The sequence below is a fragment of the Trachinotus anak genome, unplaced genomic scaffold, assembly GCF_046630095.1.
Source record: "Trachinotus anak isolate AG129_WGS33_773 ecotype Australia unplaced genomic scaffold, CSIRO_AGI_Tana_v1 ptg000011l, whole genome shotgun sequence".
In the NCBI taxonomy this organism is placed as follows: domain Eukaryota; kingdom Metazoa; phylum Chordata; class Actinopteri; order Carangiformes; family Carangidae; genus Trachinotus; species Trachinotus anak.
In genome coordinates, this window is record NW_027273862.1 from 24250971 (window position 1) to 24264984 (window position 14014).

Sequence of the window (14014 nt, forward strand, 5' to 3'; positions counted from 1 at the left end):
TTGTGGTGTTACATTCCTGAACCACAGGAGGAAACTCATGTTTTTTCTTGTTGGAGTCGTTGCTTAAAAATAAACTGCATCGTAAATTTTCTTACTTATAAATATTGATATTTCCATCACACTGTGTCACTGATCTGATCTCCCATTTCACCTGGGGCACACTGTGTCAGTCCAGTCAATATGTTTTTCACTGAGTCATAAAACCAGGACACATTTAAACAATTCAGATAGAATGGCAGGAGTCTGAACATTCAGTTTTATGCTGATGTCCAGCTAAGTTTGCATTCTAGTACTCAACTTTCTCAATGTATAACATTTGTACATAGTGTATGTTGTAGGACCAGCCCTCCTGTCTGAGCTTCAGTGCGACTCCGTGCCTCTGTGACAGCTGAGGGAGAGAAAACGGGGGTATAAGATGAGTAGGAATTAAATATAGGGCAAGGAAAAAAAGGGGGCTACTGGAATTTGCTTTTGGCTGTGTGCCAGCGTGGTTTAGGGTGCAGTAATTTATGTGATATCTGATCTTTCCCCAGCCTCAGTCACGCCCTGGATGGCTAAAGCAGAAGCGAGACATCAGACTGTTTATTCTGGTTACTGGGTCAGTTTTTGTGAGCCAAGAACAAATCTGTTCTTCCAAATTTTCTCCTCAGCAGCTGCACCACAATTGTTATTGATGAGCAGCTCTTGAAGACAAAATAAACAAAACACAAAAAACTAAGATAACATATTGCATATCATTTTACAATACGAAAATTGAAGTGTTTCTCAATTTTATGTCGTTGTGCTATATTTCATTTCATGTTTATTTCCAACTGGGGTTTTTTGCCTGCTCAGCATGAGGCTAAAGCAGGCAAATATAACTTCTTACTTTCCTACAAGGCAAAGCTTCATAGGACAGGAACTTGACGCTGTTGCTTGACGCATGAGAAAAGACACTTGTTTTCATTTGAAGACTGTAACTGTGAAGCACCTGCAGGATGTGCTGAGTTTGTACAGCAGCATAGTCACATTCAAACATGGTCAATATAAATCTATTCAGAAAAAAATGTGTGTGTGTGTGTGAGTATGTGTATATGTGTGTGTATATGTGTGTGTGTGTGTGTGTATATATATATATATATATATATTATATTATATTATATTATATGGTAATGGCTTGTATGTATTATTACATAAATATATAAAATATTGCATGAATGGTCACACTTACAAATAGTGAAACACATTTTTAATCCAATAATACTGCAGTGGTTTTATTTAAATTGAGATTGAGATAATAAATCACTTGTACTTGTTTTGTGAATATTGTACTATAAAAAAATCCATTCTAAGTATGTAGTATGTAAAGCCTGTGTGTGGATACAGTGGGTTTGCAATTAGCAGTTGTTTTGCTTGCACTTAATCTGCTGGTTTTCTTTGTGAATAAATGAATCACTTGGATGCTATAAAACATCAAATTATATTCAATTTGCTACAATGTAAGGTTAAAAAAAAAAAGTAATTCTTCCATTTAAGAACTGGGAACTGTAATATTTAGCTTGAAAAATAATTTTTAATGATTAATTGGTTATCAAAATAGTCACTGATTCATCTTCTTTTGATCAACAAATTGATTAATTGACTAATTGTTGCAGCTCTAAAGTGATGTGTCACCTCATGCCTACTCATGACATGTCTATGATGGCAGAAGATCAAATAAAGAACTGTTTGGTTTGCCAGTGCTTTTGAAATATTGAGCTTTTTTCTCAATATTTCAACAGCTCTTCTTGATAATCTTGATAAAAAGTCTTAATGAAATATTTAGAGAGATGGAGGAAGCACTGACTAATGGCCTTTCTTTCTGTTCTTCAGACGGGACTGTTCAGGTTGTCTGATGAGGAGTTTTTTATTCAGCCTCTGGAGAAGTCGAGTGATGAGACCTCAGCACCACAGGCCCATGCCATCTACAAACGCCACGCGTCCCCTCCCTCCTGGACTCCAGTCGTACAGCCAATCTCAGGGAAACAAGCTCTCAACGGTACCTGTGGACTCAAAAGTAAATCCTTTTTTTTTTCTCACCACATGCACACACTGGATGAAAAGTGACACTTAAAAGTTTTACAGTAGTTCACAGTTTACTTTGTATTTGTTCCATGGAATTGCATAATAGCACACGAGTGAGTCAGCACATCTGAGAATTGGGATAAGTAGCCCGCATTATGCTGAGTCTTACTCATTACTCATAAGACAATAAGCACTGACTGACCAGAATGAAGATGATGGCTGATAAAAGTCTTATGTTTCGCCATCATATGTCTGTCTCTGGCTTATTTGCAGGGGTCACAAGAATAAAAACACTGCTACTTAAAAGCTACTTAAAATTCTGGTTTTCAAAATTAACCCTGAAAGAATACTGAGCGTCCTGCAGCGTTTGTGAATTATTATTTGGAACATCCGTGGTTTTTGCCACATGAATAAGTTGCTTCCTGACTTTAGTGCAGTGGTGTGTCACTAATTGGTAAGTTAACTCTTTTTAATCAGTGATTGATTGATGGATGGATGGATAGATAGACAATATAGATAGATAGACAATATTGTGTTCTATTGACAATATTTACTCAAAAATGGACAATGTACTCTAATTTTTTTATGTTATTTAAGGGGGACAAAATTTAGCTTTTCCTCATATCCTTATATATAAATAACCGACTGTACAGGTTTACTATGCAGCGGTTTGGCAACATTGGCAGAATATCATTTTACAAGTAATGTTACCTTTGGTATTTCCTCACAACAGACGTTTTCCACCTCAGCCAGTATTTTATCAAATTTCTCTGAAGTAGAACTATTAAAATGGACATATGTAGAAAACATTTTTATATACAGAGTACGATTGACAGATTAAATCCATACCACTGTCATTCCAGATCAGACTCGGGCTCAAACATGCACGGATGCAGTGGAGAGGTTGCTATTTCCAATAAATCATGTTACTTGGTAGTTTAACAGTTTGCTTTCAGCACCTCCACACTGGTCAGAGGATGACGGTGTGTTCACAAGCACTGGGTGCTACAGCTCACCAGACCTGTGGAAGTTGGCCAATCAGAAGAAAATGGGTTTTTAGGGAGAGTGACTTTAAGTTGGCCTGAGCTAATGATGCCTGCTTCAGTCAGAATCTCAACAGAGGGGCTGCATAACAGGCAGTGTGAGATTAATGAGGATTTTTAATGAACCGCAAATCATGCAAAGCTACTGTAGTGGAGTCCCAGAATAAAATTTTAGAGCAGGAAGCATAATAGGTCCTTTAACCTTTAACCTTTATTTTACAGATTAGGGTTGCTGGGGATAAGAGTGGATGATATACATTAAATTCACTATCATGTATATGTAATTTTATATTAAAAGATCAGTTTATATTGTGATATACTGTTGTAAAATGTCCTATACCTGACAAATCCAGTGGAAATATCCTCTGGGAATCCAGTTTTGCCTACAATGGTTTTCAAAATGGTCAGCACTGGCCCACCTCTAGCTGAACCCACATGCTCTTTTATAGAAATCCTCCGTTAACAGTTACCACAAAATAATATCTTCATCATTGTTGTTCACACAAAACAATAACAGAGAGTTAACACAGTACAGCATCAACTAAAAGTGATTTGATTTTTGGATGCGATCAAGGTTTATTCCAGGAGGCTGTGCTAAAATGACAGTGGGTGTTCCTGGCTGTGTTATTCCTTCAAAAACAACCATGATACATTGGTTAACTCGACCTGGATAAACATGTTTAAACATAGAGCTTACTTAGATTTTTAAGTTAAATTGATTCGGCCAAACATTGTTTGTACCCAGTGTACTTTGTAAGTACGCACTGTGCCTCAGTAAGAAAGCTTTAGATGTCTATTTCTATTTCCATCTCCAGATTCCCATCAAAGTCTTGAAGACGTTGAGAAACAGCGGGAGCGCTGGGAGAACCGCCAGCAGAGAAGAAGGAGGAGAATTCGTCAACGCTCAGTCAGCAAAGAGAAGTGGGTGGAAACGCTGGTGGTGGCTGACCCTAAAATGGTGGAGTATCATGGGAGCAAAGCCGTGGAAGGCTACGTCCTCGCTGTCATGAATATTGTAAGTATGTGACATTAGCAATAAAGTTAATGTGACATTTTCATGCATTGAAATACATGTGGTTTGAAGTACAATGAGCAGTACCTCCTGAGACTTGCTACACGCTATAGCATTAGCCTTTCGCTAATTACTAATGTGCTGTTTTTAGTGTCCCCTGAAAAGTTCACTTGTAGCACTATGCAACAAACAAATAATATTTGAGTGTAAGATCATGAGGCCATATACCACAAAATAATAATGAAGGAGAAGGTGAAGACAAAATGTAGTTTTTCTGATTCAAAAGTAATTTCCTGGTACAAAAACATGATAACTTGTAATGACCTGTAAAATCACTGTTGGTAAAAATTATGTTTCATAATGAGAGTATGAGACACACAGTTAAAGCTCAAATTGCAGAGTAGTTTCATAGATTCAAAGTACTACTAAAAGAAAAGGAAAAAATTCCAGATGTTTTGAATGCAGAGTTACAGGATGTCTCATCATCTTCCCAGATGTTTTTGATGATACTGCTGCTTGAGCAGTCTATTTGTTTTTCCATCTTCTTTCAGGTAATGGCCTGATTAAACATTTCTCATCTATATTTTTTCAACCATGACCCCATAGCCTTTCACAAGAAATGCTATTACTACCTCATAGTTAGGGGTTAAATAAACTGACTCCTTGCCTGGTATTGATTAGCACATGAGTCGTTTTTTCCAAAATGCAGTCATGTCTGCTCTGAATGCAGCTACTGAAAACACTATCAGAGGACAGGATATCAGGAAAGGGATTTCACTGACCGAGAAGCCCGTGGATTAACCGACTTAACAGACAATAATACACAGAGGAAGCAGCCATTATTCCCCACATCCTCTCAAGGTTCTTTTTCTTAGTCCCTTACGCTCCAGCTTTGAACTTCCAAACAATTCAGTTATGTGAAAACAATCTTGCACAGCATAAAAGGAAAGAGCCTCTTACACGTGTCCAAACAATAAGTAATGGTACCATCTTCCTCAGCCACCAGCTGCTCCATTGTCATGTCACAGATGCTGTCTTGAAGTTGTCAACTTCACAAGAGGTTCATATTATTGTACTCTGCTGTACTGCATGCACCCAATAGTATGATTTACACACATGTAACAGCCAGGAGAGTCAATCTCAGCAGAAAGAAATTGGAAGCCCTTTCACAGAAATAGCTCCCAACTTCCTTTCACATGGTGATCTAATGGTAAATTATTGTATTTCCTCTGGGACATTTATTATCGCTGTGTGTTAACAAACAAGCAGAGCCTAAGAACTTACAGTAAAGATAGATGCAATGGGAATTCATCAAGCACAATTTAACCCTGAGGATTGGGTGCACTAACACAGTATGTGCATTGAGAGGAAATGTAAAATAACAGCACATTGTTGCAACAAAAAAAAAAACCAACAAAAAAAACACAAGCTTTAAATAGCTGCAGCTCTATTTTCTATTACTCACGAGATAAACAATAGAGAAAATGGATAAAGATAGACTGAAAGCATATTTATTTTTACTGATAAGCTTTTAAAAAAATTATTGCAAGGTTGATTCATATACAAGACGTGTACCAAGAATATCTGTGAATGGGTGCTACTATGAGAGACAATGGGTACAAATGGAGTTCTGATGAATTAAGTCCTTTATGTGTGTCAAAGCTGTTCTGTCTAAAGTGCCTCAGTTACACAACTTGTACAGAAGGTTTAGTATGTAGATGTTAACATGCTAACAACAGGAAAAATGGAAGGAATCTGACCAGTACAATATGAGAATTGCTTCTACCACCAGTCTGTAGAAACTGAACTATCAGCAGACTGAAGTAGGTTTGTATAATTGCAGTTTTTTTATGTCACGCAGTTGTACATCAGTTGTACATATTAAAAGTGACAGAATTAGTTGTGTGAAGGAAAAAAGAGAGAGACAAAGAAAAGTTGAAACCCTACATTATCTCTGCACACCTGACCAGTCGCTGCATGAAGTGGGCGTTGTGGAAAAATGGTCCCAACAGTGTCCACTCATCACAGCCTCTGAAGATGAGGGAGTATATATATAAATAGTTTTTTATTAAACACCTTGAATTAAAGCTGAAAGACTACACTTAAATTACATCTTGACTGCTTCATTTCAAATCTATTGTGGCAGTGTAATGAGGCAAAATGTGTCATTATCCAAATACTTATGGACCTGACTGTGTGTGTGTGTGTGTGTGTACTTGTACTTGCTACATAGTAAGGACCAAAAAAAGTATTTTGCTAACAGAGTGAGGACATTTTGGGAAAGTGAGGACATTTTGGCTGGTCCTCACTTTTTGAGACACCTTCAAATCACATGTTGAGGGTTAAGACTTGGTTTTAGAGTTATGGTTAGAATTAGGTTTAGGTTAAGGTTTGGGTCAGGGTTAGGGTTAGGCACTCAGTTGTGATGGTTAAGGTTAGGGTAAGGGGCTAGGGAATGTATTATGTCCATGAGTGTCCTCACAAAGATAGAAGTACAAGTGTGTGTGTGTGTGTGTGTGTGTGTGTGTGTGTGTGTAAAAAAATAAATAAGAGAGCATCAGAAAAAGGAAGGAAGAGGAAGCCTCCGTTGAGCCAGTTGATAATGATGCTGGTGTTCTTGAGTTCTTGACAAGAGTCAGTTTTTTTTTTCACCTTACACCTTTGTTTCATGGCTCTCATTTTGTGTTTCTCACAGTTGTTAACCTCAAGAAAACGAGTCACTGTCTAAGCTGCAGTTTATACATTCCAGTCTGTCATTAGGTTTTGGTGCTTTTTATATAGAAAAAACAAGTGACAAAACTATCCGAGCAAACTCTCTTATTTTAAAAAAAAAAAAAAAAAAAAGGAATTATTTTAGGATGCTGGGTGACAGTTTTCTTCATATTAGTTGAGAACACTCAAAGCTGCTGTGACTCAAAGTTGAAAGGTTAATTTCATAACGTTTATTGACATTTGTGTGGTGTACTACAAAAACATAAGAGGTTAAATTGATATACTTGCAAGTTATAATCATAGATTGTCAGTACTTAAAAGGTCAAGCCATGTAGACTCAGTAAGAACGTGTGGAATAAATGGCTCTGAAAGTGCTGATTTTAAGAGGTCGCAATATAGAAAGACCTCATTAGATTTTATTTTTTTTTCAGGTGGCAGGCCTGTTCAGAGATGCCAGCATTGGAAACGCAATCAACATTGTGGTGGTTCGACTCATCCTATTGGAGCAGGACGAGGTAAAAACATATTTGTACATGTTAATGAAATGTGATTAATTTGAGATGATCCCAGTTTAAAAAAACAAAAAAACAAAACTGTAATTAAGCTTCATTCTTCAAAGGCATACTGAACAGAACGTGTATGTGTATAGTAATAATGTGAGGAACGCATAGTGGGGCTTCCAAAAAAAGAAAAACAACCTCAAAATAATTCTTTCAAACTAACATGTAAGTCGTTTGAATCACTTCAAACAACCCAGAAAGCCTGATCCTAATCTGTGAAGTAAAATTTAAGTTATTGTTCATGTGTGGTGCCTTTGCTGCCTCAGTGAAAAGCTATGATGACAAACAAACAATATGTTAATTACTGAGCTTTAGAGATGCTGGTTGGTGGATGGTTGTTACCTTTGGACAGGGCCAGGCTAGCGGTTTCCCCTATTTCCAGTCTTAATAGTAAGCTAAGCTAACTGGCTGCAGGCTGTAGCTTCATACCATCTTCACCATACAGATCTGAGCACATGGTATCTTCTCATCTGGCCCTCAACAAGAAAGCAAGTAAGGGCATCGCCCAAAATGTTCCTTTGATGTTTTTCTATGTTTTCCAACAGTAATTTCAATATGAAGTAAAAATGCAAAGATGAAAGACACTCAAATTACAAATTTCGATGTTAAAAAGCATGAAATCTGAATTCAGTAGAACCAACAGAAGACAAAAGCAGTGAGATTCATAATGAATGTCTGTCACTTTCTTATTGTGTAGTCTGTTGGTCCTTTGTGACACCTGTTTCTTATCCAGTAGCTGAGTACGTAGTGAATGTATTTGAAGAGTTGTTTACCTCAGCATTAACAATAGTTTTTGACGCTATGGAATAATCTAAACACAAAATAGGCCAAGCAAAGGCCAGTTAATTATTTTTACACTGGAGAAAAACAACTTTGTAGATAAAAACACCTGATGTTAAACTATTTCCAAAGAACCTAAATGTCATATTAGCTGTGAATGTCAGTTCTGTGTAAAACAGGTATTTTTGAATGGCACCTGTACACAGCTTAGTGTTTGCATAATCACATTCTCATCACATAATGACTCATTCTAAGGTTATTCCTGTTCAAAATAATTGCTGCTTTGATGTTGTTGGCAGAAATCAGTGCTTATCAGGTAGAACTTAACTGTATCCTGCAGCAGCATATAATATGATATAGATATGAATGGAATAAATAAACAGAACTAAAACTAATACAAGCATAGCTGATATGTACATTGATAATATAGTGGCAGATCAGGCTTTAAATAAAGATAGAAACTGAAAAGCATATGCACAGACACATTTCCTGGAACATGTAAGTTCCTCCAAACCACCTGTAAACATGTACAGACATTTAGTGCCGACAGCATTGATGTAAAAGTCTGAAAGCGGTGAGGTTGCAATTAAACTGAACGTAAAGCAATTATTTCAGACCACTTTCCTTTGAATAGAACCTATGTTCTTCATCTTAGCTGTGCACCAGCAACAGCCCGTTTTGTGCGCTCAGAGTGCATTAGCTGCAAATATCTTGATTGGTTTTCCTCTCTGCTTTCTTCCCTTCATCTCAATGTGACATGCGGACAACAGGATGACTTAAAGATTACACATCATGCTGACAACAGCTTGAGCAGCTTCTGCAAGTGGCAGAAAAAACTCAACATGAAAGGAGACGAACACCCGCTGCACCATGACGTGGCCGTTCTGCTCACCAGGTAAATGAATTGACCAAGCTCTCTCTCTCTCTCAACCAAACATAATCACAACTTCCAAGAGATGTAGTACATAATTTGTTTTTTGTCACGTTGTCCCAGACCAGTTATTGATATACTGATTTAGATGGTTGCAGAGAGTAGAATCAAAGCTGCATGTATCTTGATCACAAACATGGTCGACGTCTGTGCTTTGAAATATTAACAGCTGTCATGTCAGGAGCTGTAGAGCCCTATACTGGATTAGGACTGCAGTTAATCGATGCTGACAAAATAATGATGCCCGGTGCCTACAGATGAACTGCAGGTACAATGAGTGCATTAGATTTACAGAATTAAATTCAAGTAAATCAGTCCAGGCAATCAACAACAAAAGTAATCATCAAGAAGGTCTCTTTTTCAAAACAGCAACTCCAGACGAGAGTCATTCACCTGTATCCTTCTTATCATCCGAGCTCACACTGGAAAAATTAAACTTTCTTCCTCCATAGCAGAGCTTGTTTCAATATGAAGAGGCAGGCTATCTGCTCTAATCATGGCACAAACAGACCAAGGAAATCATTTTCAGTAAAAAGATCATTTCCAGTTTTACCTGTTTTACATTATGAAACACTTTTCGCTTAGATATAACTACAATACAAATCTTTCCTAGCTTTAAACATATCTTAAAACCCATATTTACAACTTATATCATGCAAGTTCTTTATCCAGGGGCCGTTTTGTTGTTGATCCAATTTAAATATTATTTTTGCTTGTAAAATATTGCCCATATTGATTAACTTTTTGTCATAGCCTGCCAAAACAAACCTTTCACTGAACATCACAGGGCTCCAACCCAATATCTCCTGTTTTTAGGATAGTGTGAGCATTGTCTAGGAAACCCATGGAAATCAGTGCTTGAAGTGGAAAAAAAGAAGTGCCGATATAAGCAAAATATTATTAAATTAAAAATTTCTACATTGAATAAAAGACACCTATGTTCCCAATATACATTTATTTTCTCAAAGGAACCATTTGCCAAAGTATTAATTTGATACTGTATATTATGTATGTGGTACGGGTTTACTGCTGCGTGTGTGCGTGCTTGCAGTAACAGAATTTATCATGCTTCAGATCTGCAATGGAGTTACTCCACATCTATCAGAGGAGGCATGTGATCGTCTCTTATTATCAGACTGGCACGCCATGATCCCTCTGGACACACTTTGGTTAATTAAACTAGCATCAGAGAACTTTGAATAGGCATAGATGGACTCTGCTAGGCTTAACGTGATTTGTCCAGAGGTGAACATGTGATGCATGTACTGCCCTCTGAAACAGAAAATGTAACAGTGCGCTAAAGAATAAAATAAAGATGTTCCAGTACTGCATACCTGTGCGTACCGGACTTCAAGCACTGATGGACATATCAGATGAAGCCATTAATCACAGCTTTGCTTCTGGGGTAACTCATGTGACCCCAAACCTCAGCTGCATAATCAAGAACTGGACAAAGACAAGCCACAAGAAAGGGTACAAAGTATATACACTGACTGCAAATTAATTTTGTTGTTATTTTTTTGGTTTAGCTTGTGTTAAGGTTAGCCCCCAAACATGCACATCATTGACATTATTAGTTTGTTTTAGATGCAAACAGGGAACAGAAAGCTTGCCTTTGTTTTGTGATAGCATCTACAAGGTTGCTGTCCGTTTACTGCAACAAAAAGTTTCTTTTTCTTTCTTGTGAACTGGGCACAGTAGAACAGAGTTTATCCTTCACCTTGTTCCTGTTTGTTGAAACAGCTACACAGATTAAAGTGGAGGTGGAAGAATGTTCTCTTCAGACTGTAGTACGTCTCTGCCATATCACTTTGGTTCTTCACCTACAGATCTGTAAACACTGAGAAACACTGTACGCTCTAGTCTGTCTCAACTTTCCTACATTCACATCCACTTCACCCGGTGATTGGCCAGCTACGTGGAGATGAGAAAGTATGCAGGTTTTGAACTTCTTTTTCTTTTTTTTTTTTTTCATTTCTCACACAATCATATAGAGTATAACCCAGCCGTTATACTTGTTTGTGCATTCAGGCATGGTTTGGATGTAGGTCACCCATGTTTTGGCAGTGCTCGTGGCAAGTCTACACAGAGAGTATTTCATCTGCATTTTTCAATCGTCCCTCTCACAGGTGTGACAGGTGTGACAGATACAAATCAATTTTAATCAATCCAGCTGCCTACTCTATTTTTTCTGTTTTGTGCACATAACTGCAGTGATTATATATTGAGCTCTAAGCAGTATTGTTATTAAGTTCAAAGTATCTTTATTGTCCCTTACAGGGAAATTAATTTACAGCCAAGCTTTACAAAAACACACATACAAAGACACATAGCACCAACACTTATGGATGTCAACAGACACTATAACAGGAAAAATCAGTCAAAGTAACTGTCAAAAAATGTCAAAGTAGAAAGAGAAGAAAAGTGAGATGAGATTATGTATGATGAGAAGGTAGAAATGGTTGAAAGGAAGACCAGGAGAAGAACAACTGCAATAGGAAGTCATATCAAAGGTAAGGATGCTGGATGAATCAGTGGGGATCAACACAGCAAGAAGGATTTAGTGGTTGTGGCTTGTCGGTTGCTGAAAGGTGGCTGGTGGGTTAAAAAAGTAGAGAATACTGGATGAGTTTTCTAAAAGGTGCAAATTCAGTACAAATAGGTGTTATCTTGCCTTTTTGCTATCGTATTCCACTCACTCCCTTGTTTTTGATTGATTTCTTTCAGCTGTTTTTTTGGCCCACCAAAGACGGCCTTCCCTGCTCCCGCTGTCCTCTTCTTCCTCCTCGGCTGATACATTATCAGTCACTTCATGTCACTTTACCACCTCAATGGCGTGCTGTTTTTCTGTTCTCTCTACTTTTCTTGTTCTTCTCTGGCCACTGACTTGTTGGATAACTATGAGAACTTTCTGTACATTAATTCAGAGAATCAAGGATGAGTTAAATGCAGAAAACATTGTTGTGAAATCTTTCTGTGGATTTAAAGGAGCATACCAGTGATAGTCGTTAGTATCTTGTGGCTAAACAATCATGTAACTGTGAGGAATTTCCCATGTATTTACAGCGGTGGAACCTGCAGTTATGTTGCACCTTAATTGAAACAATATGACGATGGTACTTTAGTAGTATGAGTCCACCTCCCACCATTTTCATCTGTTCTCCATCACTTTGTAATTCAGATCTTCATTGTGTTTCATCTGTTTCAACTGATATCTGACCAACACTCCACCTTCACTTTTCAAAGGAAGGACATCTGTGCAGCCATCAACATGCCTTGTGAGACTCTGGGTCTGTCCCATGTGGCAGGGATATGTCAGCCGCATCGCAGTTGCAGCATTAGTGAGGACACAGGCCTCCCATTGGCCTTCACTGTCGCTCACGAGCTGGGACACAAGTAAGGTTAACTGCACACACACACACACACACACACACACACACACACACACACACACACACACACACACCTATTATAATATTCTGATCTATATATATACCATTTAACTTAATGAATCTAAATACATACAGACCCTGGTCTGTAAGTATTAACAACATATCTTACACACTGTTTTTCATATGCATTTAGTTTAGTTTTGCAGTCTCAGAGCTATCCTTGAACACATAACTTGCTAATAGAAATATGTTTTTAATACTGCACAGAGACAAAATGTCAAAATTTCCATTTCTTTTAATTTATGCCCTTGGTATATTTTTCTATAAAAAATAGAAAAATAGAAATTTCTTTACCACTACTCTCTCATTGTATCACATTGTATTGTATTGTCCTGTGTTGTATTGTAATCATGAGAAATAACTCAAACTGTAATAGGTACATGCAGAAGTGACCTTCACTCCATCAACCCTTTTTTTTTCTCCATGCAATTTGCAATAATAATCACATTCTCTTCAGACTAATTGAAAACAATGTGTGGCTGATAGCTTCATTGTATTTGTCCATCTTGATTGTTATTGTGCATCTGAGCCTGGAAAAGCTTACCACCTCTTCTTTAGTAAGGTATTGACAGAACCTTATTCTCCACCATATGTGTGCATGCTTGACAGCTAGTCCTGAATAAATGTTCAGGATGTTTTTATGTTGAATGCATGAACAAGTCCTGGATTGACAGGGGCCCATTGTGAATCCCAAATGAACTGACAATGGACTGACAGAGTGTGGTTGTTTCGAGCATACAAAAGTGTGATGGTACAGGTAGTGTTTTAAAAAGAAAGAAAAAATGTGTGTATTTTCGTCACCACTAGTCTTTCCCATAAATCCATAATAAGACCTCATTAAGCTTTGGTTCTTTTGTCATCTACTGCTCAGGTCATAGGTGTCCTCTTCTGATTTAAAGGGCTAACTGAATTCACATTTATGCAGAGCTGATAAAATATGCCAGCGGTTGCAAGCTAAAATTGAGACGACTGATGATATTGCCCTTCCTTGTCAAAATGTCAGACATGTTGAAAATGAGTTTTGCTGCTATTTAATTAAATGTTGAATCCTCAGAAATGTTGTACATCATCATGAAATTCATATGAGCATAAGCTCAATTTTCCACTAAGCTTCAATTGTGACTTTCACCTTAATGGGTTTACAGCGTCAAATTAGTTTGCATAATGTTTCGTTGATACTTAAATAAATCCACAGGCACAGCACAGAACGTTTTTTTTTTCTTTCACTTAAATAAATTGCAAAACATTTCACACGTCAGGACTGAATGTATCTGCTAAAACCTTGATTTGTTAAACATTGCTCTCTTAAAAAGTAAAATCATTAAATAATGAAAAAAGCATAATTCAGATGAGGTGGGAGTGTTTTCAATTCACTGTCATTTACCAGCATTTAGCAGCCACTAGCAGAAATACGTCAGCAGGCCTCAGATTAGCAGCTTAATTCTCACTGCAGTTGTCATTCTTGTTGCTGAGCTTCCTAA

General features: G+C 37.5%; 1 protein-coding gene across 1 annotated transcript in view; it reads left to right on the plus strand.

Annotated features, from left to right (window-relative positions):
- LOC139627963 (A disintegrin and metalloproteinase with thrombospondin motifs 7) overlaps positions 1–14014 on the plus strand; it is a 75195-nt gene that overhangs the window by 11228 nt on the left and 49953 nt on the right. The window contains exons 3-7 of the mRNA XM_071489194.1: positions 1852–2035; positions 3902–4101; positions 7242–7325; positions 8921–9045; positions 12328–12477. Coding sequence (XP_071345295.1) covers positions 1852–2035; positions 3902–4101; positions 7242–7325; positions 8921–9045; positions 12328–12477 — 743 coding nt within the window. The remainder of the gene's footprint in view (positions 1–1851; positions 2036–3901; positions 4102–7241; positions 7326–8920; positions 9046–12327; positions 12478–14014) is intronic.